At 43.2% G+C, this 24,410-nt stretch overlaps 1 protein-coding gene across 7 annotated transcripts in view; it reads left to right on the top strand.

Annotated features, from left to right (window-relative positions):
• Positions 1–24,410, top strand: part of RFX1 (regulatory factor X1) — a 70,940-nt gene that overhangs the window by 19,404 nt on the left and 27,126 nt on the right. For 4 of the 7 annotated variants that reach the window (XM_061613831.1, XM_061613830.1, XM_061613826.1 and 1 more), the window contains 7 exons: positions 8,206–8,315; positions 8,949–9,032; positions 12,624–12,716; positions 18,345–18,440; positions 20,124–20,219; positions 22,922–23,016; positions 23,947–24,325. In XM_061613831.1, the coding sequence (XP_061469815.1) occupies positions 8,206–8,315; positions 8,949–9,032; positions 12,624–12,716; positions 18,345–18,440; positions 20,124–20,219; positions 22,922–23,016; positions 23,947–24,325 (953 nt within the window). Of the gene's footprint in view, positions 1–1,250; positions 2,469–6,299; positions 6,471–8,205; positions 8,316–8,948; positions 9,033–12,623; positions 12,717–18,344; positions 18,441–20,123; positions 20,220–22,921; positions 23,017–23,946; positions 24,326–24,410 lie in introns of those variants that run through there. The other 3 variants (XM_061613829.1, XM_061613828.1, XM_061613827.1) reach the window with 3 other exon arrangements.

The raw sequence follows: 24,410 nt of genomic DNA, 5'->3' as shown, positions 1-24,410 counted from the left end.
CTTTGCCATGGAATCGTACTTACAATTGTTCTGAGTTCATTAAAATCAGCTTTCCTGAAGTCCAGGGTAAACATATGTTTACTCTCAGCTTTTGCTTCTGTTAAAATCAAGAATTCAAGCATGGTGTGGTCACTTTCCCCCAGAGTTCCCGTAACTGCCACTTCATCCACCAAATCATCTCTATTGGTTAGAATCAAGTCCAGCATAGCTGATCCTCTGGCTGCTTCCTCCACTTTTTGTAGGAGGAAGTTATCTCCAACACAACTCAGAAATTTCTTGGAGGGGCCGTGTTTGGCAGAATTTGTCTCCCAACAGATATCAGGATAATTGAAGTCCCCCATTACTACTACATCATGCCTCCTTGAAATATTGGCAATTTGCTTTTCAAAAGATACATTCTTGTCTTCTCCTTGATTGGGTGGTCGGTAGTAGACTCCAGGTACCACATTCCTTTTATTACTTGCCCCATTAATTTTAATCCAGATACTCTGGGTGGAGCTACCAAGCTCATCTTCCTGTATTTCTGTGCAGGCATATACATTTTTAATGTATAGTGGGACTACACCTCCTTTTTTATTCCTTCTGTTCTTTTTGAATGATAACAAGAGATGTGGATAAAAAATGGATTGCCTTAGAAAATAATATATGATTTCCCAAGAAATGTGCTTTTATTCTGGAAGCAGAAACTAAGAATGCTTCTAGCAACTTTAACAAGATTCACCTTTCCCATGTTGGAAGTGGGAGGCAAATTGTTGTTAGATGCTTCACCTCTTGTAGCTGTTGCTTTTCACCCAGATTTTAATCCAAATAAATGTTGTGATTATGCTCAGCTGGAAAGCAAGGGGTAGTTCAGGATGGGAGACTGTAATGGTCAGTAAAGGAACCAGAACAGAGCTCTGTTGGCTGTGTATGTTCCAAAAAAGAAAAAAGCAGCCATAGCCTAATCTGGGGTTCTGGGGTAGGTACATAAAGGAGGATTAGTACCCACGCCTCAGAAAGAAACCATATATTTAAAAACATTAGAATGAGTTGCAATTATACTGAGTTGCAGTTGATAAAAGAAGCTTGCAGAGTTCTTTCTGGCTCCTACATCAACAATGAAGATTTGCATTTGGAACTTAGGTGTGGCAATGAGAATAGAACCCAGCTTAGTCTTCCGTAACAGGACTTTGCTGAGACTAATAAGATTTTTAAGGTTGTCGGGTGAAATTATCTGCATATTTTTATTATTATTATTATTCTGGAGTGTCAGTCTGTATCCAGTCTATTGGGAGACATGACATGAACTCTGCATCAGAGCTCTGCACAGGCCTGCTGATCAACGGTGAGATTCCAACCAATTTAGAAGTGATGTAAATGGGAGAGATTTAAGCACATCCTTAACTCTCCCATTTACATTAAAGTTATTTAAAAATGGTTAACTTTCATTGGATTGTGCCACAAATGGACATTTGAAGCTGAGCACATATATTGCATTCAGCTCTCCATAGCCTCATTTTTGCCATGGATGCACAGTGAGTTTAGACTAAGCAGGAAAAACTATGCAGTCGTTTTTACTGAATGTTTTGACCTGTTTGAAAAATTGGTGGAAGGAGCACATGAAAAATACTGTATTGAACACACTTGATTTGTACAATTCTAGGCTAAAAGCAAAGGTGATCAATGTAAGTCCTGCCTTCTCTTCCAGCACAATAATGTTCAGGCCCTTGTTTTGTTTGTTTGTTCATTAGCTTGACAGAAGTGGCCCAAGATACTCTTGTGGCTAAGGCAGAAAATCTAGATGCATCCCCATCCACTAATTAACATGGGGTATAATCCACTAAGAAATTCCCCAGTGCAAGTTTAAATAAAATGGATAGAAGATGTGAAAGAGCATGGTGGATTGTGCTTGATGGGCCAGGTCTGTCTGTCTCTTGTTGCCCTTAATGGCTCCCATGCTCAGCTGCTTTGCTTTCCTTTCCTTCATGGGAGAGCCTTCTCTGTATCTTAAAGAAGACAGAGCACACAGCCAGATAGAATTCCTGCTGCCTTTGGTAGTGTAATGCAGCACTTCATCTGGCCTGAAATATTAGCCAAAGAAACCTGGACTGCCTCTGATTCTAATCAGATAGAGCCTACTCTGCAGAGTGGAGTTGTTTGATTTGCCTTGTGGTTGAGTTTCTTTTCCCAAAGAGTCTAAATTTTCCCCATCTATGGAAAACAACTGGAAAAAAACCTGGCAGCATTCAGCTTTGCATTATTAAGTCCTGTTGAGATATTGAGTGTCTATTAGATTTGGTAAATTCTCCCAGTTCCATTTTTTCCTTCACTTCAAACCTTACTATTTTCAATAACCCACCCGTCCACTGCGCTCAACATCAAAGGCCCTCCTCCAGGTGCCTACTCAGAGACAAGCCCGGAAGGTAACAACAAGAAAAAGTGCCTTCTCAGTGGTGGCCCCCGAACTATGGAATACTCTTCCTGATGAGGTACGCCTGGCACCAACATTATTATCCTTTCGGCACCAGGTCAAAACCTTCCTCTTCTCCCAGGCATTTTAACATTTTAACATTCTAACATTTTTAAATTTTAACATCTTAGTATTTCTACATTTTAATATTTACATGCATTTAATATTGTGTTTAATTATGTTTTAATCCCTGTTTATTAATTTATTTTTAACCCTTGATTTGTGGTTTTAATTGTGGTTTTGTTTGATGTTTATCTGTTGTGAACCGCCCAGAGAGCTTCGGCTATGGGGCGGTATATAAATTTAATTAATAAATAAATAAAATAATAAATAACGGAGTAGGAAACTCCCTTGAATTTTTCAAGCAAAGGTTGTTGGGATCCACTGAAAAAGAGTACCTTCTCACCAGGACCCAGTCTCAGAACCTACTTTCAGTGTCTGAGCATGAATAGTAAGGGAGCAGGGCTTCTAGGTTGTAGCTCAGAAAATGTCTGATAATGGTTGCATTTTGCCTCTTGTTGAATTCAATCCCTGTCTCTTCCTTTCAAACTTTTGGCATTCTTGCCTTTTCCTCACTATTCCAGATTCTATCTCTTCTGTTTCTGCTTAAGTACTCTCTCTAGTATGGCTCTTTTCATATGTATGGTGTATCACAACTGGACAAGAAGGTGAGGAGGTAAATGGACAGGAGAAGCCACACTGCAGTGGTAGAATGGTTGCTTTGCATATAGAAGGTCACAGAGTCAGTTCTTCCTAGTCAGAGTAGACAAAACTAGGCTAGGTGAAACAGTGGTTTATCTCAGTATAAAGCAGCTTCATGTGTTTAAACCAGTGGAGTAGAAAAATCTTTGACTTCCCCTCATGGGGAGCGACCAGAGCTGAATGGTAGAACACAGGCTTTGCATGGAGAAGTCTTCGGGTTCATTCTTCCCTAACAAACTCCAGTTAAAAGGATCAGGTCACAAGTAATGGGAAGCCCCCTGCCTGAGACCCTGGAGACTCATGCCAGTTAGAGTAGAGACAGTACTGAGCTAGGTGGGCCAATAGTCTGACCTGATATAAGGCAGCTTTATCTGTTCTTATTTGAATAACTGAGCTTAGAAATGATCTTATATTTTGTTGTTGATCTTTCTTTTCATACATCACTATTGGTGCCCCTCTATCTTGTTTTGCATCCTGTCCTACTGGGCAAATTATATGCTTTTGCTCTTTTAGAAAACAGAAAGCTCAACCTGCTTCATTTTTTTAAACTCGGTGGTAACTTTTATTTGTCTGAATTTATCCACTTTTAAAAATCAATCCATTCATCTGAGGGTTTTCTTTTCTGTGTTATTGTCAGAATCATAATTTCATTTTTTTTTACTTCACTGCTGGTATAACACGTGCTTTGGACAGAATCAGAGATAACAAAAGGGTAAGGTGATATCTTCTTCTGTTGATGTAGGGATACGCAAGGTTTTGAGTTACACTGCTTTCTTCATTCAGCAAATAGAAGAGGTTGCTAATTTTCAGCTGCACTGAAGAACAGAAAGAAAGATGACTATGAATGCAGCGTTTAAACTCACTGTAGGTGAAGTCCAACTGTCCTGCATCATGTACTCTGCTAAATTTATTTGTTTTTGACAATTTTCCAGAGGCCACAATTCTGTTTACCTGCGAGTAATCCTCATTGAATCAACTTGCTTCTGAGTAGAGATCGTTAGGCTTGCACTGTTAGTGTATGGTTCATCTACATATTCAGAAAGCTCACATTACCTTGGCCCACCTTCTTTGCCATGTGGTATCCCAAAATGATACTGAAGAGGTGTGCCGAGTGGCGTCTGTGGTCATAGCTGGTTTCTCTTCAGGCTGATGCCAGCAATAAAAAGCCAGTCCCTCAGCCAGTTGAATCTCTTTATTTCAGTGATGTTGGACTGAACTGATTTCTAGCAGCTGAGGATTTAGCACAGAGATTCTACTGGATAATGTTGCCATGATTGCCTTTCAGTTTTTTTCATCCTAGTTGAATGATGGCCTTCAACTAAGTTGCCAAGGGGTGTACCTCAGTAATAGTGTCTTTATGAAAGCATTGATGGGTGATGGTGATATTCCAAAATCCATGTTAGGGTAATATCTTTATTTGACAGAATGTCACAAAACAGTGTGCAAGCTTTTCAGTTTTCTAGAATTCTTCATTACGCTAGATGTTAAACAGAATAATGGAGAATGAATAACAAAAACTATTTTGGCTGATGTTTTTGCAAAGGAGGGAGATAGACCTGAGTAACAGCCCACCTCAGTGCAGAAAAAAAGGGAAATTAAGGCAACAATTAATTAACTAAGCACCCAGAAAATACAGTGAAAAGGACATGGAGATGCTTTATGCTCTCTTTTTTAACAAGATGACAGTGGTTATTGTCAGCAAACCACTCTGTCACCCCTCCATCAGTAGTATGGGAATAATAATACTGGCCATATTTATTTATTTGTTCATTTCATTTAAGAATTGCTTCCCATGAGGCATCTCAAAGTGATTTACAATTCAGCTACAATTCAGCCATATAGAGTTATAAGGAACAGTGCTAGTCCCAGAGGGCTCCGTTCCCTTAGGTTTATTCCCATAACTTGTTGCCAAAAGGAGTTAAGGCTATTTGTATGTATATGTGTGCCTGAAGACACACACTTGCACAACTACATCTCCTGCTCCTCTGCTGAGCCCCAAGGCATCCTAAATCCTGTTATAATTGGAAACGCACTCCTTTAATACTCTGGTGAAAACTTGTCCTAGGACCAAAATGCCCTAAAATTCTGTTTAACAGGAGGGAAATGAGGGAATGAATGAAAGAAAGCCAGACAACAACAACAACAAGGGTTTCTTATCCTCAGACCTTGAGGTGGGAATAGTTGTGAAAGAAGGTGCAGCTGTGGAAAGATTCTGCCATCTAGGGAACAAAGCCAGTCCATTTTTCCTTGATTGGCATCTCAAAATTGACTCAAATCAAGAAACTGGGTCTTTGGGGCATTGACAGAATGTTAGTTGGTTCCAGGGTAAGGGTATATTTAAAAAATGCTCCCACCTGGCAGTGTTTCAGGTCTTGTGGAGTATAAAGTCCAGTCCCTGTGAACTACAGCCTACTTCTAGCAGGCCCAGTCCTTTAATATTTCTTTTCAGCAGGCTCTTCTTCAGACCTTCTCTTCAGGCCCTCCTTCTTCCCATTTGCTTTTATCTTATTTGCTCTCATTCCCCAGAAAAGAGCATCAGTTAGCAGAATACTTGCCTGTATTGTCTTTGGTTATGTCCCCCCACCCATGTAAGGAAGGCTCATTATAACAGAGTTTTCGTCTAGGACACAGGGTCCTCTGTTGTTGGGCACAACAGAATATACTGAATATAACATAGGATTTTCACTGAGTTCCAAAAGCAAAGACAGCCCTGTGAACACTAGGAGTTGCAAATGTCTTCTAATGAACTGAATGGATTCCTTCTAGTTAGTTTGCGGACAGAACACCCTTTCATCCTTGAGAAGTCTTCCCTATGGCTCAGTAGTCCTCAATTCAGCCATGTGCACAGTCATGTAGTTGCTGATCATTCTTCATGTTACAGGAGCTTCAGCTTTTCAAGGGAACAGTTTTAAAAGCCTACTTATGACACTAGTGTTTCTAAGAACATAAACAAATTCACAAGCCTAATGCAGATGGCCCAGAGTGACTTCCCCTGCCCTTTCTCCCCCTCTTGCTGTGCATGTCAAATGAGACACTCGTGAAACGTGAACTCCTGCTTCGTGATTACAATCAGGTGAACAGCCGGCATCCGCCACCCCATCCTGAGAAGAACAGAGGGTGTACCTACTATGATGCGAATGTTTATTCGAAACCAACCTGCCTGGAGCTTTTGTAGGAACTAGCGGGGATTAGTTGGCCAAGGTTCCAGCTTATAAAAGCCTTGTCTGTTTTATTCTCAAGGAAAAGAACAACTAGAACTGAAACCCTTTTGGCAGCCTCATCATGTATTATGATTGCCTTTATGCTATGCCTTTTGACCGTAAGTACTTGCAAAGGGATTTCTGCTTAGGATCTGCCAGGCTGTGTAAGAGCTTTTCTGAATCACTTTCTTTCTCTGCTTTTTTGCAAATCCATTGTGGTCATTGGAATTACAGCAAAAAAGAAACAAGCTTTATTCAAGCAGGAAATGGTTAAAACCAACTCCTAAGCACCAATAGTTAGGATTCTCCATTCAGCACTTGAACCTTCTTAGTTCCCACAGTCGCTGCTTGGCCCATGGGGTCCATCCTTGCTTTTGGAAAAGATGTGTACCTGTTTCCTTGGGTTATTTGTGAAAAATTGGAGGGGAGCAAGATGTAGTATTTCTAGAAATGGAAAAACACTGGAGCACAAGAATTTCCTCCAGCTTGGATTAAATGCCAGGAGCACAATATCCTGCCCTGACATAATTAAGGGAGGGTGTATATAGGAGGTATAGCCTTGTTGCGGGAGAGACAGCCATGCTGCTGCTTGCCACATCTAGAAGTCAGGAGATGTATGTGTCAGTGATGAGGAGAGGAAGCACGTAGTTGTCAAAAGTTGTTGTTTTTAAGCCAAAGGAGTTTATAAAATAGTGAGATGGTGCTGTGGCAGAAGTAGACAGTTTTTTGGTGTAGGTCTTTTTTGTTGTTCCTATTCTGAATGGATGAGAGGAGCACTTCTGCGCTGAGCAATACAGTAAAGGTACATTCAGCCTCTAAAGTGGTAAAGTAATTTAAAGTCCCTAACAGGGCAGGGCATGTGTGTGGAGGGTGTGTGTGCAGCTCATCACTAGCGACTGTCACACTCGCACAAGCCCATTCCACACAAAATTCTGAATCTCAGTGGGCATAAGTGTGTGTGTGTGTGTGTGTGAGAGAGAGAGAGGGAGAGGGAGAGCGCACGTGTGTGTGTGTGTGAATAGTATTTTTTCGGTCTACAAACCTGTGCACACTTTACTTGGGAGTAAACCCCACTGGACTCAGTGGGACTTAATTCTTAGGATTGCACTGGTAGTGACCAAAGTTTGCAGACCTAGTGCTGGGAAAATGTGATATCCAGTTACCAAACACTGCCTTGACAAAATGCCTATGGATCCCCCTCCACAAATAAACAACAACTGGACATCTATTGCACAAAATAACAGTAGCCTGAAAATATTCTCGGGAGGGCCATGGGATTAAAAGGGGAACTTAATTTTTACTTTAAGGGAATGTATTTTCTTGTCTGTTTGGGAAGGTGAACGCTTTATGTGTTTAACTACCACACATAATATCTTTTCATATCTGAGGGAGGACCCAGATATCTATTAATTGCTTGGTCTCAAAAGTTCTGGATAGGTAGCAGTCCATAGCAATGTAGTTTGGTCAGAATGTGTTCCCCTCCAAAGCACAGACCATCTTGTTTTCACAAGCATCCCAGGCGGCTGCTTGAAGCAGGGAAGTTTTTTGGGGTGATAGTCTAGCATGTGTGTAATCTATAAAATGTAATCCTCTCATTGTGTGATACAGCTAGCTGGGTGGCAGAGATAAAAGTTAAGCATAGAATCCCTGAAGCTTGGGCTTCCAGTTTTTCACTGACTCCGATTAGAAACTGTGGTGATGGAGACCTGAACTCCCAGTGCTTGAGCTAGGGGTCCTGAGTCCAGCCTTATGCTCCATCCACTTCATTGATGTTGAAATTTTAGGTGGGTGGCTGGAGAGTTGGGCCTTTCTTGGGACTGATGGTATAAACTTTTCTCATCTGCCTCTCTACAGAAGGCTCCATGAGGCCCAGCGAAACGGTTTCAGAGTCCAGTCCAGGCTCCACAGCCACACAGTCAGGGGTGCCAACTCAGGTGGTCCAACAAGTCCAGGCTACACAGCAGGTATGTGGCTCAACCAAGGTTCTGTGGCTCTTGCAACAATAATCATGTTGTAATACAGCAGGTGGGATGTATCTCTTAATCAGGACAACTTTGACATTTAGAAAGATGCAGATACCTTCAAATATATGTATTAGTGGGGTTAGAATAATGGGAGAAGGGATTTGTGAGCCATATTCTTAGACTGCTTCCTAAACATATGAGGGGATTGGGATACAGTGAGTACAAGGGTTCTAGGAACCACAGCTCCTGGATTTGTTTTGTGGATTAGAGCAGGGGGTAATTCTGTGTTCTGTTCTCAGTTATTGGTAGAGTTTGGAAGAAGGAGGGGTAAAGCAAAGGCCTGAGCAAAAGAGGCACATGGTCCTGTAGCTGGCAGAAAGGTTTAAAAAGTAAGAGTGCCTATATTCTTTTCCTGAAATTGTTCCTAAGAAACTAGTAGCAAAGATTATTCATTCAACCAGGATCAGTGCCCCCCCTGTGCACAATGCAAACAGTGCTTTGTTGGCTTTATAGTAAGCCTTGCTGTCTCTTTGAGGGGAGTGCCAAGTGAAAGTGATTGAGCATAAAATGTTTTTCTACTATTGCTGTGAATTGTCTTGGTTTGCCTTGATCCTTGGCTATTTTGTTTGGCAGAGGTTATTGGTCCAAGCTACTGTGCAGACGAAGCCTGGAACAGTATCCCCGCTGCAGCTGACAAGTGTACAAGTACCCCAGCAGGTGAGTCTGGCCTTTCTCTGTGATGCTGCCGCACATGGTTGGTGCAGTTTTAAAGCATGCTCCCCTGCCCAGTGACCTGCCTGCTGGACCTGCATCTGGGTGCTACATGAGTTGTCCTGAGAATATCTTCTAGTCATTGCACCTTACTATCATGAGACATAGGACACATGACTGTACTAGCTCAGGCTGGCCTAAACTAGCATCATCTATACCAAGAGTGAATTGTTTTGTTAAGGTGCTGAGATTTCTTAATTGGACATCTCTAGACCTCTTGCAGAATGAGTGTTTCCAAGATTCTTTTTGAAGGAATCTCCTCTTAAGGTTTTCAAGAAAAGATCGGATAGTTATCTATGCATAGGATCTCTTAGGGTAAGGGGTTGATCTTGATGATCTGCTTAGCCCTTCCTAGCTCTTAAAGGTTTTGTAGTACTAGTTGAAGTTTCAGTCGTGTGGTCATCTCATTAATGATTCTGAGCAGAGAGAGTTCTAGGTTCATAGAATTGAATGTGCCTTTCAGGGCTCTCTGTCTTCATGCACTGAAGCAGGCCATATTATTCATAAAACAACCCTAATAATTGATAGCTGAAGATGATGGGTTGGATAGTGTATTCTTCTGCTAAATTGCTCAGGGAATCTGTATCTCAGGGCGCTTTGGTGGATACACTTCATTTATGCTTTGTGACCTGACCTATCTCTATAGAGTGAAAAAAATTGGTCCAGATGATAAATTTAGATTGGTTGGGATCCTGGAAGTGGTTGTGTCGAGCATTTAAGTGTAGCAGGACTTGTGTGCCTGATTCATCTGTTAAATACCTTTTGGATGTGTTGGGTGACAATCTGGGTATTGCTTCTGAACTTGTCCAGACACTGAGAGCCAGTGTGGAGTAGTGGTTAAGAGTGTTGGACTTGGACTTGGGAAACCAAGTTCAAATCTCTGCTCTGCCAAGAAGCTCACTGGGTGATCTTGGGCCAGCAGTGTCTCGTAGTCTAGCCTACCTCACAGGGTTGTTGTAAGGATAAAATCAGGAGCGGGAGAACTATGTTTGTAAACCGCCTTGAGCTCCTTGGAGGAAAGGTAGGATATAATATAATCATAGCATAATATGACTTTGCACTTGTTCTTTGCCTTTGGAAAGAGTGAGAGGTATGGTTGGGACAGTCTGTTAGGGACTTTGTGTGTGTGTGTAAATACAGATGGGTATGTGCATATATGGATCTAAATATATGTGTAGATATAATTTATCTGCTACTTTCTCTGCATGCTGACCTGAAGCAACTTATAAGTGTATGGTGTAGGTGCTGGATAAGATGATGTTTGGGCACAGTCTTCTGTGGAAATATGATCCACTGCCAAAGAATTACTGTCATAGAATCATAGAATAGTAGAGTTGGAAGGGGCCTATAAGGCCATCAAGTCCAGCCCCCTGCTCAATGCAGGAATCCAGAACAAAGCATTCCCGATAGATGGCTGTCCAGCTGCCTCTTGGAGGCCTCCAGTGTCGGAGAGCCCACTACCTCTTTAGGTAATTGGTTCCATTGTTGTATGGCTCTCACAGTTAAGATTTCCTGATGTCCAGTTGAAATCTGACTTCCTGCAACTTGAAGAAGGAAAAAATAGAGGGCAAAAGCCAAGATGCTAGAAAAAAAGGAATTTATTGTGTGTTCAAACCTGATGTGTTTCAGCCTTCATCAGGGGCTATAAAAAAAAATAAAACAGCAGAGACAAATTTACTTATATAAACATGTAAAATCATACATATAACATCAGTCTATGACTTACATTGCAGGCTATTGAGAAATTCAAATGAGCAGACCGCTTGCAACAATATAAACTACTCAAAGAACAGAATATTAAGCATGTGTATATATCACAGCAACCAGAAATAAGGTGCAGGTGGAACCACTTGATTATTTTTCTTGTTACTAAATGACAACTATCTGGGAGTGAAAAACAAGTAGTTGCACTCTTCAAGTACATGAAAGGTTGTCACACACAGGAGGGCCGGGATCTCTTCTTGATCGTCCCAAAGTGCAGGACACGGAATAATGGGCTCAAGTTGCAGGAAGCCAGATTTCAACTGGACATCAGGGAAAACTTTCTAACTGTTAGAGCCATACGACAATGGAACCAATTACCTAGAGAGGTAGTGGGCTCTCCGACACTGGAAGCATTCAAGAGGCAGCTGTACAGCCATCTGTTGGGAATGCTTTGATTGGGAAGTCTGCAAGAAACCTGCTTCCCCCAAAATTAGCATTTTTGGGATAAGGAAAGTGCTGGGAAAATGCACTGGAAATTGTGGGATAACATTTGCTTTGACACAACGACAACTAACCTCCCTGCAAACAAATCAGAATGAATGCTGCTCCTTCCTTTGACTAGAGCTTGTTGTTGGTCCAAAGGGTGAAGTCCTCCTTGACTTTCCTTCGGTTGTTAGTTCCAGTTTCACAGCAGACTTCAGTGTTGACACTCTCTGTTTTAGACATCTTGCTTTTGCATTCAGGAAGAGGGTAGCTAGGAAAAAATCTTTGGTCAACCTGTTGCTAGTTAAAGCACTGTTTCTGGAACTCACTGCATTCCAGATGTGACAATGGCCATTGGCTCAAATGGTTTTTAAAAGGGATCAGACGTATCTCTGGAGGATTAGCCATAGTACCTAAATGGAACCTCCAGGTTCAATGCAAGTTGCTGGGGGGCGGACGGGACATAGTGGGGGTTGACATTGTCTTCATGCCTTGCTGACAAGTTTTCCAGAGGCGTCAGGCAACAGGATGTTGGACTACAGGGATCCTTAATCTCATCCACCAGGGCTCTTATGTTATTCTGCTGTACTACTGCCATGAAGCTTAGTAAAAACTGATGAGAACATTTTCAGAATTCAGTCTCATGCAGCCAAAGAAAGAATATGGAAATACCCTTTTGTTAGTTTTGTTTTGCAACCAGGATGAGGTCACTCCCAGCTGTTACTGTGCCCCCTAGTATTAACTAAAACCTTTGCATAATGGGGAGACCAGTGCTTTCCCCCAGAAACTGATATAATTCCATGCCTTGTTTTGGTTTGTATCTTGACAGTTGCACAGCATGCAAAAGGAGTAGTTCTGGTGTAGACAGAGGCAACTCTACTATTAGGTGAGGTGGCTGCTGTAGGCTGCTCTATTTTGGCACCATTAAAGTTAGTGGAGATGGACAGATCTAACCCTAAGAATTCCCAGGCATAGTTCTCCAGCTGAAGCCCCACTGAAAAGAGCTGTGGAAGAGCATGGTAGACTCTTGCATAGCTACTCTTATATCTGGTGGGGAGAACTTACTAGTGGGTTGTACCCTGTGTCAACAGATGCTGTGTTTGTCTTAGGCACTGTCTTGGGCCAACCCTGTGTGTAGACAGTTTCAGCAGATACTGATGCCTAGTAAATAATTATTTATATTGTAATTCACTCTGTGTGTGTGTGTGTGCGTGCGTGCGTGTGTTACTGGTGAGCAGTCCTTTAGTAACCCACTAGCCAGTAGCTTCTTAACAGCTGACTCAACTTGACACACTTCTAGAGATATGGTAATTAACCAGGGCTTGCTTCTTTTATGTCCTCCTGTTTCAGCGGCTGGTGGTACAGAGTACTTCACAGGCTAATAAAGCAGGACCAGTTGCGCTGGCCATCCATGGTGTGCAGCAGGTCCACTCTTCACCTGAGGTGGGTGGCCAAATGTTCAGACCTGGCAGGTTTGGGGAAAGCATGTTTAGATGTTCCATCCACCATGAGTCAAAGAAATTGCAGTTTTGTGTTCGCTTAGTTGTGCTGTCATTCATTCATCTGCCTGCCCAGTTTGGCACTCATTTTCCTCATCAACCACTGCCTGCTTCCTCCATAGTTTCCTCCATTTCCTATTTCCTCCCTAGCTCCATTGTGACTGTTATTTTCTATGAGGCCAGGGAGTGTATCTCCCATCATCTGGCAATAGGCCAGTGTTTCTCACCCAACCTCAGTGGGGTCACCCCCACAGGGGGATCTTCTGAGGAGGCCCTGCTGCCTTCTCTCCACCATCTAAAGATTGGCTATTAAATCTGGAGCCTTCTCAGTAATGGCTTTCTCCTCCTATGAGTAAAGAGTTCTATACCAAGGGGAATTCACCTGGCTATTGTGCATCTGACCTTTAGGAATATAGAATTCTAGACTTTTTTGATCTGGAAGGAAACTTCACCCTCACCCCTGAAAATCTGGCTATCTTGAAAGTGTAAACAGGATGTCTTGGAAGCCCACTCTTCCCCATGTGTAGTTCACCAGGACACAGTAATAGATAACAAGAACTGGGCACTGATTCCGAGATACAATAAGGACAAATGGGGTGTTCAGATGATGACCAGGATGGGAAAAGGTCTGGAAACTGGGGTCCATTATGAATGTTTGAAAGAGCCGGGTATGTTGAGCATGGAGAAGAGATGATTAATGTGAGACGTGACAGGGGTCTTCAAATATCTGACGGGTTGTCACATTAAAGATGATTATCATGTTTTATTATTATTGATTTTTAACTGTGCTTTTTATTTTATTTTAGTGCATTTTTAATTTGTGAACCTTTTTAAGCTCACAATCAGGATCTGGGTGTAACAACATTCTCCTTCTCTCATAATGTTAGAACTCGGGAATATTGAATGAAGCTGAATGGTGGAAGATTCAGGGCAGACAAAATAAAGTACTTCTTCATGCCATGTATAGTTAAACTGTGGAATTCTTCCCACAAGAGAGAGTGATTAATGCCAACTTGGATGGTTTTTAAAGGAGGATTAGACAAGAGGATAAGGCTATCAATGATCTCCATGGTTGGAGGCAGTTGCTGGAAATTATAAGAGGGGAGAGTGCTCTTGTGCTTAGGCCTGCTTGTGGGTTTCCCACAGGCATCTGGGTGTCCACTGTGAGATGCTGGACTAGATGAGCCTCTGGCCTGATCCTGTAGGCTCTTCTAAGAACCATATGGTTTGGGAAATGGGATATGTGGTAGAAATACATACGAGTAAATAAAAGGTCCTGTGTAGTGGTCCTTGAAAATATCACTTAGTCCTCCTCTGCATTTTTAGTCTCTGGCACTGTCTATCCTGCATGTCTGCAAGGATTCTATGCTCTTCTTACAATGCAGACTTAGATTCCTGGGATGCTGTTAGACTCAGTTTTGTGGGAGGGCACATTCTGTGCTATGTGGCATGACCATAGCTGTATGAAGTTCTAGAGCAGGAGTGGCTAACCCTCTTTGGCCTGAGAGCTGCATTTACTGTCGGCCAACCTTCTGGGTGCTATATGCCAGCAGTGAGTGTGGGTACCCCACGCTCTTGCACAGGACACACTCACACATTCATCGAGCACACACAGGCACACTGTCTCCCTCCCCAGCTGATCCATGCGCACTCATCAAATGACCAATCTGATAACAGGGGATTGAATCCTCTTCAGGATGGTGGGCTGGGCAGAAAGGTTTATTCCTCTTTGGCTACCTCAGCACTTTTACGTCAATTTTTTTTCTTTTTTGCCACTGCTTCCAAAGCCAGTGGAATCTTGAGAGGGTCAGAAAAATTTGCTTGTCGTGCCATATCAGGCCCCCAAGCTGGGAGTTAGCTACCCCTGTTCTAGAGTCTTGATCATTAAACTGGAAGATGGAGAACATTCTTCATCCTCATACTGTGGTTTCCAGTCCAGTACAATGGCTGGGCATGGCTATTATGTAGTCACTTTGCGGTATTGTTTTAAGTTAGAAATTCATTTTTTTTAAAGGGGTAGGCAAAGATGGTCACTCAAGCAAGAGGTCTGGGGTATTATTAAGGGCAACAGAGTGGGAGACAGACAGTTCTGACCTGTAGGGCACAATTTAGTGAGAGTTTTCCTGCAAAAGCCCTATTGAAACTATTGGGAGCTGCAAAAGAATATTGCTTTTGATTGCGTCAATTTACTGTATGAGTTGAGTTGTTATATTTAACAATAATGCATAGCTGTTGTAGAATACATTAACAGTGTTCAAAGCAGATCGCATAATTATTTTGTAATCCTTACAGGAGGCCTTGCAAAGGTCAGTATTATTGCATGGGAACAGGCCTCAGGTTGAGAAAGAGTGACTTGCTTAAGGCCACCTATTGATTTCATGGCAGAGGCGAGATTTGAACTAGGGACTTCCTGAATTAAAGCTCAGTTTCTTAAAGCTCAACACCCTCCAGTGCTGGTTCATATATTATCAGAGGAATGTAGCTATTGCTTTCTTGTGGCTTCTTCTTGTGCCCTCCTCATAACCTCTAAACCTAATAATGTTGGATGGGTGAATTGGGTGCTACATAACCACACTTGCCCCCAAGTAAGGTGGTTGTGTACCATATAAATAATTGTATTTAAAAGATACTGGAATGGTGTGGGGAGACTCCATAGGGAAGAAGAAACAGTACTGTTCTAGTAATATAAAACTGTCTGAAGTTTGTGGTTAGTATGCATTGAAGAATCTGTTGGCAAAGTACTAAAAGTAGGCAAGAGAAGAGCGTCAGCAGCAAAAGAGGGAGAGTTGGGAAGCTGGAATGAAGGGAGCAAGGCAGTTCTGGATGTTCCTGATTGAGTTGGTTCTGGTCTGCAAAGGGTCATATAGGGATCCCAGCAAATCAGTAGGCTGGACAGGGAATTCATCAAGGCCTGAGAGATAGGAAGCTTCCTGATACCAAGTCAGATCATTGGTCCATCTAACTCAGTATTGTTGGTGCCAACCAGCAATAGCTCTATAGGATTTCATGCAGAGGTCCTTCCTAAGGAGATGCCAATAACTGAACCTGGGACCTTTTGAATGCAAGACATGTATACTACCACTGAGCTACACCTCGTGCCAAGATCTTTGAAAGAACAGGGAAAGGTGGGAAATGGTGCTTCTTCCACACTTACTGAGTAGTGGATGACCCAAAGGTAGGCTTATCAAATGCCACTCTCCTGGTGTAAGTTCCAGCTACCTCTTGGTATGTGCACTTACATGGCAAATTTGAGCTGTGCATGGAGCTGGCCAAGTGCTGCTACTAATCTGCCTGTGTGGCCCAAGAGCAGGTAACTGGGCCTGGCTGCTGTATTTTACATTGTACACAGCAATCTCTGCCTCCCTTTTCTCTGAGGTATGCTAGAGGGCAGGGGAAGAGGCAACCAAAGCTGTGGTGGATTATTGCCCTGTGCCTTCAGGCATTACCTGCAATACTGTCCAAAGGACCCATGGTCTAGTTCTACCTCTGGAACAGTGTTTTGCACAGCTATGCAGAGAGCTTTGGTGGTCGTTGTAGGCTTTGTTTGTGTTATCTGTTGATGTAACTCTGACAGAATTCCACTTACAAGTCAGCAACTTCCATCTTCAGCACCTTTGACAAAGACTATTAGTATGGTTTCTAGAAGAGTCCTGGGGTATTTTAAAGACCAATTCATTGCAGGCATTAACTTTCATAAAGAAGAAGTCAGCGTATCAGATAGATTAAGTGGATGTGTTTGGGTGATGCATAAATGCGCACATTCATAATGGAGGAGGGGAGAAATCTTTGTTCAGGCAAGGTGAGAGGGAAAACTAAAGGAGCACATCATATTTGGACAGATACAGTGCACGATCCAAAGTTGGTCAGCATGATCCCATCATTAGAAGTCAATAAGCCCTTTGATCCCAATGGTGCTCAGGTGCACCCAGCTCTCACAGCTGCTCACCACATGTAGAAATAATTGCACTGATTTCATTGACAGATTTGACATCATTTGTTCTAACTTGAATAGAGATCTAGGATGGTATTGCCCCCAATCCACAGAAATTGATTCTCACCTGTGGTGTCATTCAAATTAAGAATCAAGCTGAGAAGGCTAAATTTGCTGGGACCAGTTAACACCTATTGCAGTCTTGAATTGTATTGATGAACTTTTTAACTTCAGAATCCTTCCTGTTTAAATTTAGGATTGTAACTTCTATTTCCCTCTGCAAAGATAGTAGTTCCATTAGAATGGTCCAGCTCTAGAGGCTTATGGAATCCAAAGTTTTCCTGATTGCCCTCAGGGAGTTTCCTGTTGGTGTGGCTGGTGCTTCTGTCAAAGCTCTCTCATCACTTTTTGAGATATGGAGCTGACTTGGAGCGATGAACACAGTTGCTCCTAAGCATCCTTTCACACTTCTCAGTCTGCTGCCTAGGACAATGAGGCAGGATGGGAAATTATTAGAATGCACATGGTGCAAATCTCAATGTGAATCTGATTGAACTCAGAAAAGAGATAATTAGCAAGCCTACTTTGTGGTAATGATGGCATTGAAGAAGCACTATTTCTCTGTTACAATTGCATCCTTGAGATGATGTCCAGTGGAACGTTTCCAAGTGAATTGGGGCCTACTTGAAGTTGGCCTACAGGGTGACACTGGACTCCCTGAAAACCTGCTATGATGTATTTGCTAGCCACTTTGAGGACTAAGTTGCTTGTATCTGCTTCAAGGTGGACTCCACTAGTTTACAAATCAGTTTGTGGATGTGTCTAGACCAGCCTTCCCCAACCTGGAGCCCAGGTGTACTGGTTGGGGCTGATGGGACCTGTAGTCCAAACTATCTGGGGGGCATCAGGTTGGGAAAATCTGGTCTACAGCACTGTCTAGTCCTGTATTGTGGGATGAATATCAGTTTTTGTGGCTTGAGGAAATTAAGGTTATGGCCTACCATATGCCTGTTCTACATCTGTCGGGGGAGTTGACTATGTCTAGGCTGTGATAATTTAGCAATCTTGTATTCTGTCTGTTCTGTTAGCGTCCTTTGCTTAAACATAGAGGTTGAGAAATTAATGTTGCAGGAGACTGGACTGTTCAGCCAGCAACTGGTTTCTGGGCACTGCCTTTTTCGATATCCAGTTTACAGTCATTCTGCCATTTATGTAGAGATGTACATGTTTGTCCTAAGGAAACCATAGAAGATGACACCATATATCATCAGGGAGGATATGCAAGTTTCTCTGTATATTTGATATTTGACCTCAAAGTCAACAGATTTAAGCAAAGGACATTTAGAAGATGGATAATGATACAGTTCATTAGCAGTGAGGATGGTCTCCTCTCCCCTTTTTGTTGTAAAAATTTGTGGGAAAACCCTTTCTGTTCATAAAACGTTAAATCAAAACTATAATGACTGTGTAGAAATCATTCCAAGAAGATGTGTGCTCCATGACTGGGAAGGCGGGACCGTCATCTGAGTGATTTCGGGCTGAGAGGAAGGGAGCATGAATTGTGAGAAGGTAATCCTTCATGCAATGTGCCTTGCTTCTTTCTCCATACCCCAAAGTAAAGTCTCCTTACTTACCTTTCAGCGCTCCCCTGTCCAGAACAGCAGCTCCGCTGCTAAACCGGGACAAGTACAGCAGCTCCAGGTCCACGGAGTCCAGCAAGTGCCTGTTGCACAAGAGGTGCTATATGTTTGCTTGCAACTGTCTTGTATTTTCCTAGGCTCTGTAATACGATTGGGTTATGGGGTGGCAAAGCTCCAGCTTGTCAAGGTGACACTCTAGATTCGCACGCTTCTGTCAGCGGTTTCTAAGCACATTGGAGAGTTTATTGCACTCCAACCAGCCACTCAGTTGGAATCTCACTTATAAGTTAGCTGTGAACTTTGCCATAGTTTACTTTTGTTTTGTAGTGGAAATGTCGCACCAACCCCCAGATTTGTGTAACTCCAAAAGACAAGCATGTGAGCACCTGCCAAACTGTGTCCCATCATACCGCCGTGTCACATTGCTCCAAACTGAAGTTTTTATCTGGTTTTTATTTCAGTCTCTCACTGCTAATATGTGTTTTTGTGTATATTTTTTTCATTTTGATTGTCAAACAAAAGTATTTTTAGTATCGCTGGTTGTTACACATCAAACTTTCAATATGAGGGATGGGGGTACAATTTGGATTGGTAAAACTAATGTAAAATTAATTGCTTTAATTTATTTTGGATGACCAAAGAAAGTAATATTTTTGTAGGGCATTTTGTGAAAATTGTAGGTTTTTTTAACGACTTTAAAAAAAAGTACTTTGTATGATTTACATGCAATCCTATACATGCCTACTTAGAAGTAAACCCATTGAACTCAACGGAACTTACAACCATGTAAATGTGTATGGGGTTGTAGCCTCACCTTCCTGTTGTATTGTACTGTTAATTTCTACAGATTCTAGACTGCTTTTCATTTGGTTGAAAGTCAAATGGTTTCTCAGCTTTACAAATTAGGTTTTGTGAGCATGTGGCCCCTTTAATTTTTCCTTTCATGAAAAAAAAATTCCCATTGGAATTGAAGTCTGTGTTTGCTCACACTCTGGTTTTGTTAGAGCTTATTAGGCAGCTGCCAGAGGCAGGAAGTAAATTTTCAGAGTCTTCTCTGAAGTAGCTCAGTTGATGAGCACTGGCCAAGCTGTGGGGACGTTCTTGCGTGATCCAAAAAGGTGGTGGGAGGATGACAGTTCACAACTATTGGGGGAAGACTGATTTATAGATTTAGGATTTATAGATTTACAGTGCAATCCTTTACATGTCTACTCAGAATTAAGCCCCATTGAGTAAAATGGAACTTATTCCCAGGTAAGTGTGTATTGGATTGTGGCCTTAGTCATAAAGAGTTTTTCTTAGGCAAGACAAATTTTAAATCTCACTTAGATTAGAAAGGTGGGTAGGCAAATAAAAGGAAACAGAAGAATCTAAGTCTCTTGGGCATGTGAAGGTGTTTCAGATAGCTCAAGAAAAAGCCTTGTGGAAGCATAAACTATTGACAAAACTGACTGGGCATTCTCACTTCCTGGACAATCTGATAGAAGACTCTTAACTAAAACAGACATACAAAGGTTGCCTCCACCTCCTTAGGGTGGGCTGCCACCCCGTTTGAGAACTGTGCCTCTCAGAAGACACAGAGCACAGCATGGAGAAAAGAAGCTGTTTCTTGTCAGCGAGTCTCTGCTTTGTTCTCTTTGGAGAGCCTTTAGCCAAAGGGATAATGTTTTGCCCTACTTACCTCATGCCAGTCTACAGTTATCCTTGGGGCAAGGGGCTCTTTTTTCTACTCTGCCTCTCAAAAGGGTTCTGATGAGTTCTGGTTTGTTTCACTCTGCAGAGATCTGTGGTGCAAACAACTCCCTCAACTCCCAAAGCTGGCACAGTGCAACAGCTAGCGGTGCAAGGACTCCAACAGGTTCATGTTACTCAAGAAGTAAGTGGCTTTATCTGCTGCTTTCTGGCTACCCTACATTTGTAGCTGCTGCGATGTAGCATGGAGGAACTTGCCTAGGCTTGTTGTTCCCCCAAGATGGCTAGCCAATGTTAGAGTCATTAAAGCCTTTGCACCATTTCTGTCTGTAATTCCTCCCCTGTGGATACACTCCCATCTTCCATTTAAGTGGTTTTAATCTTCCCAGTCCAGAACTAGCTTTCCGGATATGCTTTGTCCTCCCACATCTTTCTTTTGTGGATTTGATTAGCAATCACCCAGAATTCTTCTTCCCTTATTGGTTCTTTCTTCCTCTTACCCAATGACCACTCTAGCTGGTGGACAGTGAAATGGAGGAAGGTTCTCAGCCCTGCCAGTCTCTTGCTATGTAAAACTGCCATAGAATGCTTTGGCTTGATTGAATAAAATGCAAGAGAGGCAGGATATACAGACCTTCTGTCCTCATCCTTGGTCTTTGCATTCTGATAACATTCCTTGGATTCTCCACTAGCTCTGATTGCTTCAGTCTTTCTGTTTATTGTCTAGAGCGCAGACAGTGGCCCTTCTAAGAGCAGTCAGCAGTCGCAGCAGCAAGAACAACAAGGAGTGCAGCAAGGTCTCTCTCTAGAGTGCAGCAGCAGCAGCAGCAGTGCACCCCAGCTGGCCAGCTGCTGTTTCTCCGGCCAGGAGCACAGGCTCCACTACATGCACTCCCTAGATTCTGCCTCGGAGCAGTGGGTGGAGCTGGTCCGTATGCTTCCTCAGCCGCTCCTCCTGCCACAACAGAAGGTGGTGATAGAGCAGCTGCCATTCCTCTCCTCTCATCTCTCCAGCCCTGACCAGAGAGTCAAGATTCAGAGAGTCCCTCAGGTGCTAGTGTTTGGAACAGCAGCTACAGCGCTTAAAGTAGGTTCTGCAGAGGGTACCCATTGAGATCCAAGAATAGCAAGCTCTGTGCACTTCCCTTTGCCCAGAGACAGGTAGCAGAGCTAGCCAGCGTTATCCCCTTCTTCTCATTTGCGACTCACCTCTTAATCAGTGGCGATAGAGCAATCATCATTCCTTCCCCACATATTGCCAGAGAAATTGAAATTCTTGGACCTCCTCAGCACTGGATGTTGTCTAATTTATTTGAGTCAAGTATAGATATGGAAGTCTTGAGGGATTGGGGACTGTGGGAGACATGTTACATTTTATATTGGGCTTTCAGTACTTGGGAGCCAGAACAGAGGCTTGCCATAGCTAGCCATGATCCCAGATCTCTGCTTAAGAACAAGGCCTGGTGTAGATAAGCTAGATCATGTGGTACCAATCGTATGACGACTTCTTGGATTTGTTGCCCTAAAAGTGACATCAGTTACTGAAATGGGCAGCTTCCTGAGCTAGTGTTAACTGCTGTCTGACAAGATTGGAAACTGATTTTCTGCAGATTACCACATCAGATTTAGGGGTTTAGAACTATCATAGCAAGTAAATTATTATTATTATTTATTACATTTGTATACCGCCCCATAGCCGAAGCTCTCTGGGCGGTTTACAACAATTAAAAACATTAAAAACAAATATACACATTTAAAAACACTTTTTTAAAACAAACAATTTAAAAACACATGCTAAAATGCCTGAGAGAAGAGGAAAGTCTTGACCTGGCGCCGAAAAGATAACAGTGTTGGCACCAGGCGCACCTCATCGAACGAATTCTATAATTTGGGGGCCACCACTGAGAAAGTCCTCTCTCTTGTTGCCATCCTCTCCTTTATAAAGCTGTCCTATAATTCATGTCTTGTCACATAATCAATATTGTACCATCTTTGTAAAAGGCTATTTCACACAGTACATGGGCAAACCCAGGTTTGACACTGACCATGCACTCAAGAGGCAGCCAATTATGGCTATCTGATGAGTGCGCCTACATGATACACACATTTGCAAAAAAAATTTTGTTGCACTTGCACTGTACTTTAGATACATACTTAAAATGTATATCTAAAAATGTATGGTAGGGCCCTATTTTTCGGTGCCCCGCTAATACAGCGGCGCCAGCGGGGCGATCAGCTGTAGCGTGGGAAGCTCGCATGCTCCAGCTGATCGCTGTCAGCTGGAGCGCAGGGAACTCACGCATTACAGATGATCGCTGTCAGCTGGAGCGCAGGGAACTCACGCACTACAGATGATCGCTGTCAGCTGGAGCGCAGGGAACTCACACACTACAGATGATCGCTGTCAGCTGGAGCGCAGGGAACTCACGCACTACAGATGATCGCTGTCAGCTGGAGCGCAGGGAACTCACACACTACAGATGATCGCTGTCAGCTGGAGCGCAGGGAACTCACGCACTACAGATGATCGCTGTCAGCTGGAGCGCAGGGAACTCACGCACTACAGATGATCGCTGTCAGCTGGAGCGCAGGGAACTCACGCATTACAGATGATCGCTGTCAGCTGGAGCGCAGGGAACTCACACACTACAGATGATCGCTGTCAGCTGGAGCGCAGGGAACTCACGCACTACAGATGATCGCTGTCAGCTGGAGCGCAGTGGCTGGAATACAGTAGGGCCCCACTTTCCAGCGGTTTTTGCTTTTCAACGGGGGCCTGGAACGTAAGCCGCCAACCTGCTGGGAGGGATAAGAGCGCAAGAACCTTGGCCCTTCCTTTCTCATCTCTGTTCCTTTTCCTCTCCTGGTGGCTTCCTGCGTCCTCAGGTGCAGCAGCTTCAACAGGTACCTGTGCAGCATGTCTATTCCAACCAGGTGCAGTACGTAGAAGGAGGAGATGCCAGCTACACTGCAAGTACCATGTGAGCACATGCCTTATGGGAAGCTTTATTCTGTCTGTGCTGCCCCAGTGTTTGAGCCCACAGTGAGCTGAGCGTGGACTCTTCTCAGGCGCAGCTCGCCAGAGCCACAGCTCTGCATAATATCAGTCTTCACATGGATGCAAATTGATTCCATTCCATATCTAAGCCAGAAACGGTCAGCCTCTTTGTACTCGGGTAGTCCCTACTCTCCAGGTAATGATATGAGGGCTGGAAATGTTTTTAGCCACAGAAATTGATCTCTTTGGATGGTCAGGCTCCATAATAATGTTGGTGCCACCTAGCCATGAAGGATTTACAGTGATGGAGTATATGCACTCATGTATAGTCAGAACATTACATACAAAATCCAAAGAGAGATGGAGCACTAGAGTGTGGACGGTATTTCTTAAAAGATTAAACTTTTTTTTATTATAAATGAAACGGGGGACACATAACTGTGGGCACACAGTTGTTGTTTTTAATACAAGCTTTATTTTTGCTTTATAAACAATAGAAAATGAAAAGCTTATTTATGTAGTAAATGTTGCAGAACATCAGGGAAGTGCCACGTTGGAGAAAAGAGTGGTAGATTGTCTGGCGATTTTTCCTGTTTCCTGAGAAATGATGCCAAAACATGAAAGCATGGATTTGATTAAGATTTGGTAAAGCCACCAGGGTCAAATGAAACTGCTTTGGGGGCTGGATTTGGCCAGAGGGCCATCACTCGTCCATTCCTGAGCTAAGCAATCTTGATCTAATAAAAAAAATGTGGCAAAGGGGTGGGAGTGGGGATCTACAACATGCTCCTCTTTGCTTGTTGGAGGGTACTGCATATGTTTTCCTGTCACTTCCCCTCTGTTACAAGGGGCTGTTTTTTCACCTGGGAAGCAGGGGATGGAGCCAATACCTGACTGTCTCTCTTCTTTTCAGACGCTCCAACACTTACCCTTACACAGAAACCCCTCTCTACACTCAGAACACTGGCGGAAACTACTATGAATCACAAGGCACCCCAACGCAGGTCTCCACCCCAGCAACCTCCCAGACTGTGGCTAGCAGTGGGTCAGTGCCCATGTATGTCTCTGGAGGGCAAATCATAGCCAATCCAAGTGGAGGTAGCAGTGCTGGAGGAGGAGGAGGAGGAGGAGGAGGAGCAAGTGGTGGCGGCGGCGGCAGCGCTGGTGGAGGAGGAGGCGGCAGTGGCGGCAGTGGCGGCAGCAGCACAGGGACCTACGTGATTCAAGGAGGTTACATGCTGGGAAGTTCAAGCCAGTCGTACTCACACACCACCCGTGCCTCCCCAGCGACTGTAAGTCCTTGAGTCTTCCACAAGGATATCTTGCTGTTCATTCAGGGGATTGTAAGCTCTGTGAGTTCAGTGCTTTTCTCAGTAG

The sequence above is a fragment of the Rhineura floridana genome, chromosome 3, assembly GCF_030035675.1.
Source record: "Rhineura floridana isolate rRhiFlo1 chromosome 3, rRhiFlo1.hap2, whole genome shotgun sequence".
Classification (NCBI taxonomy): Eukaryota; Metazoa; Chordata; class Lepidosauria; order Squamata; family Rhineuridae; genus Rhineura; species Rhineura floridana.
This window is presented reverse-complemented; position numbering and strand designations above follow the sequence as displayed.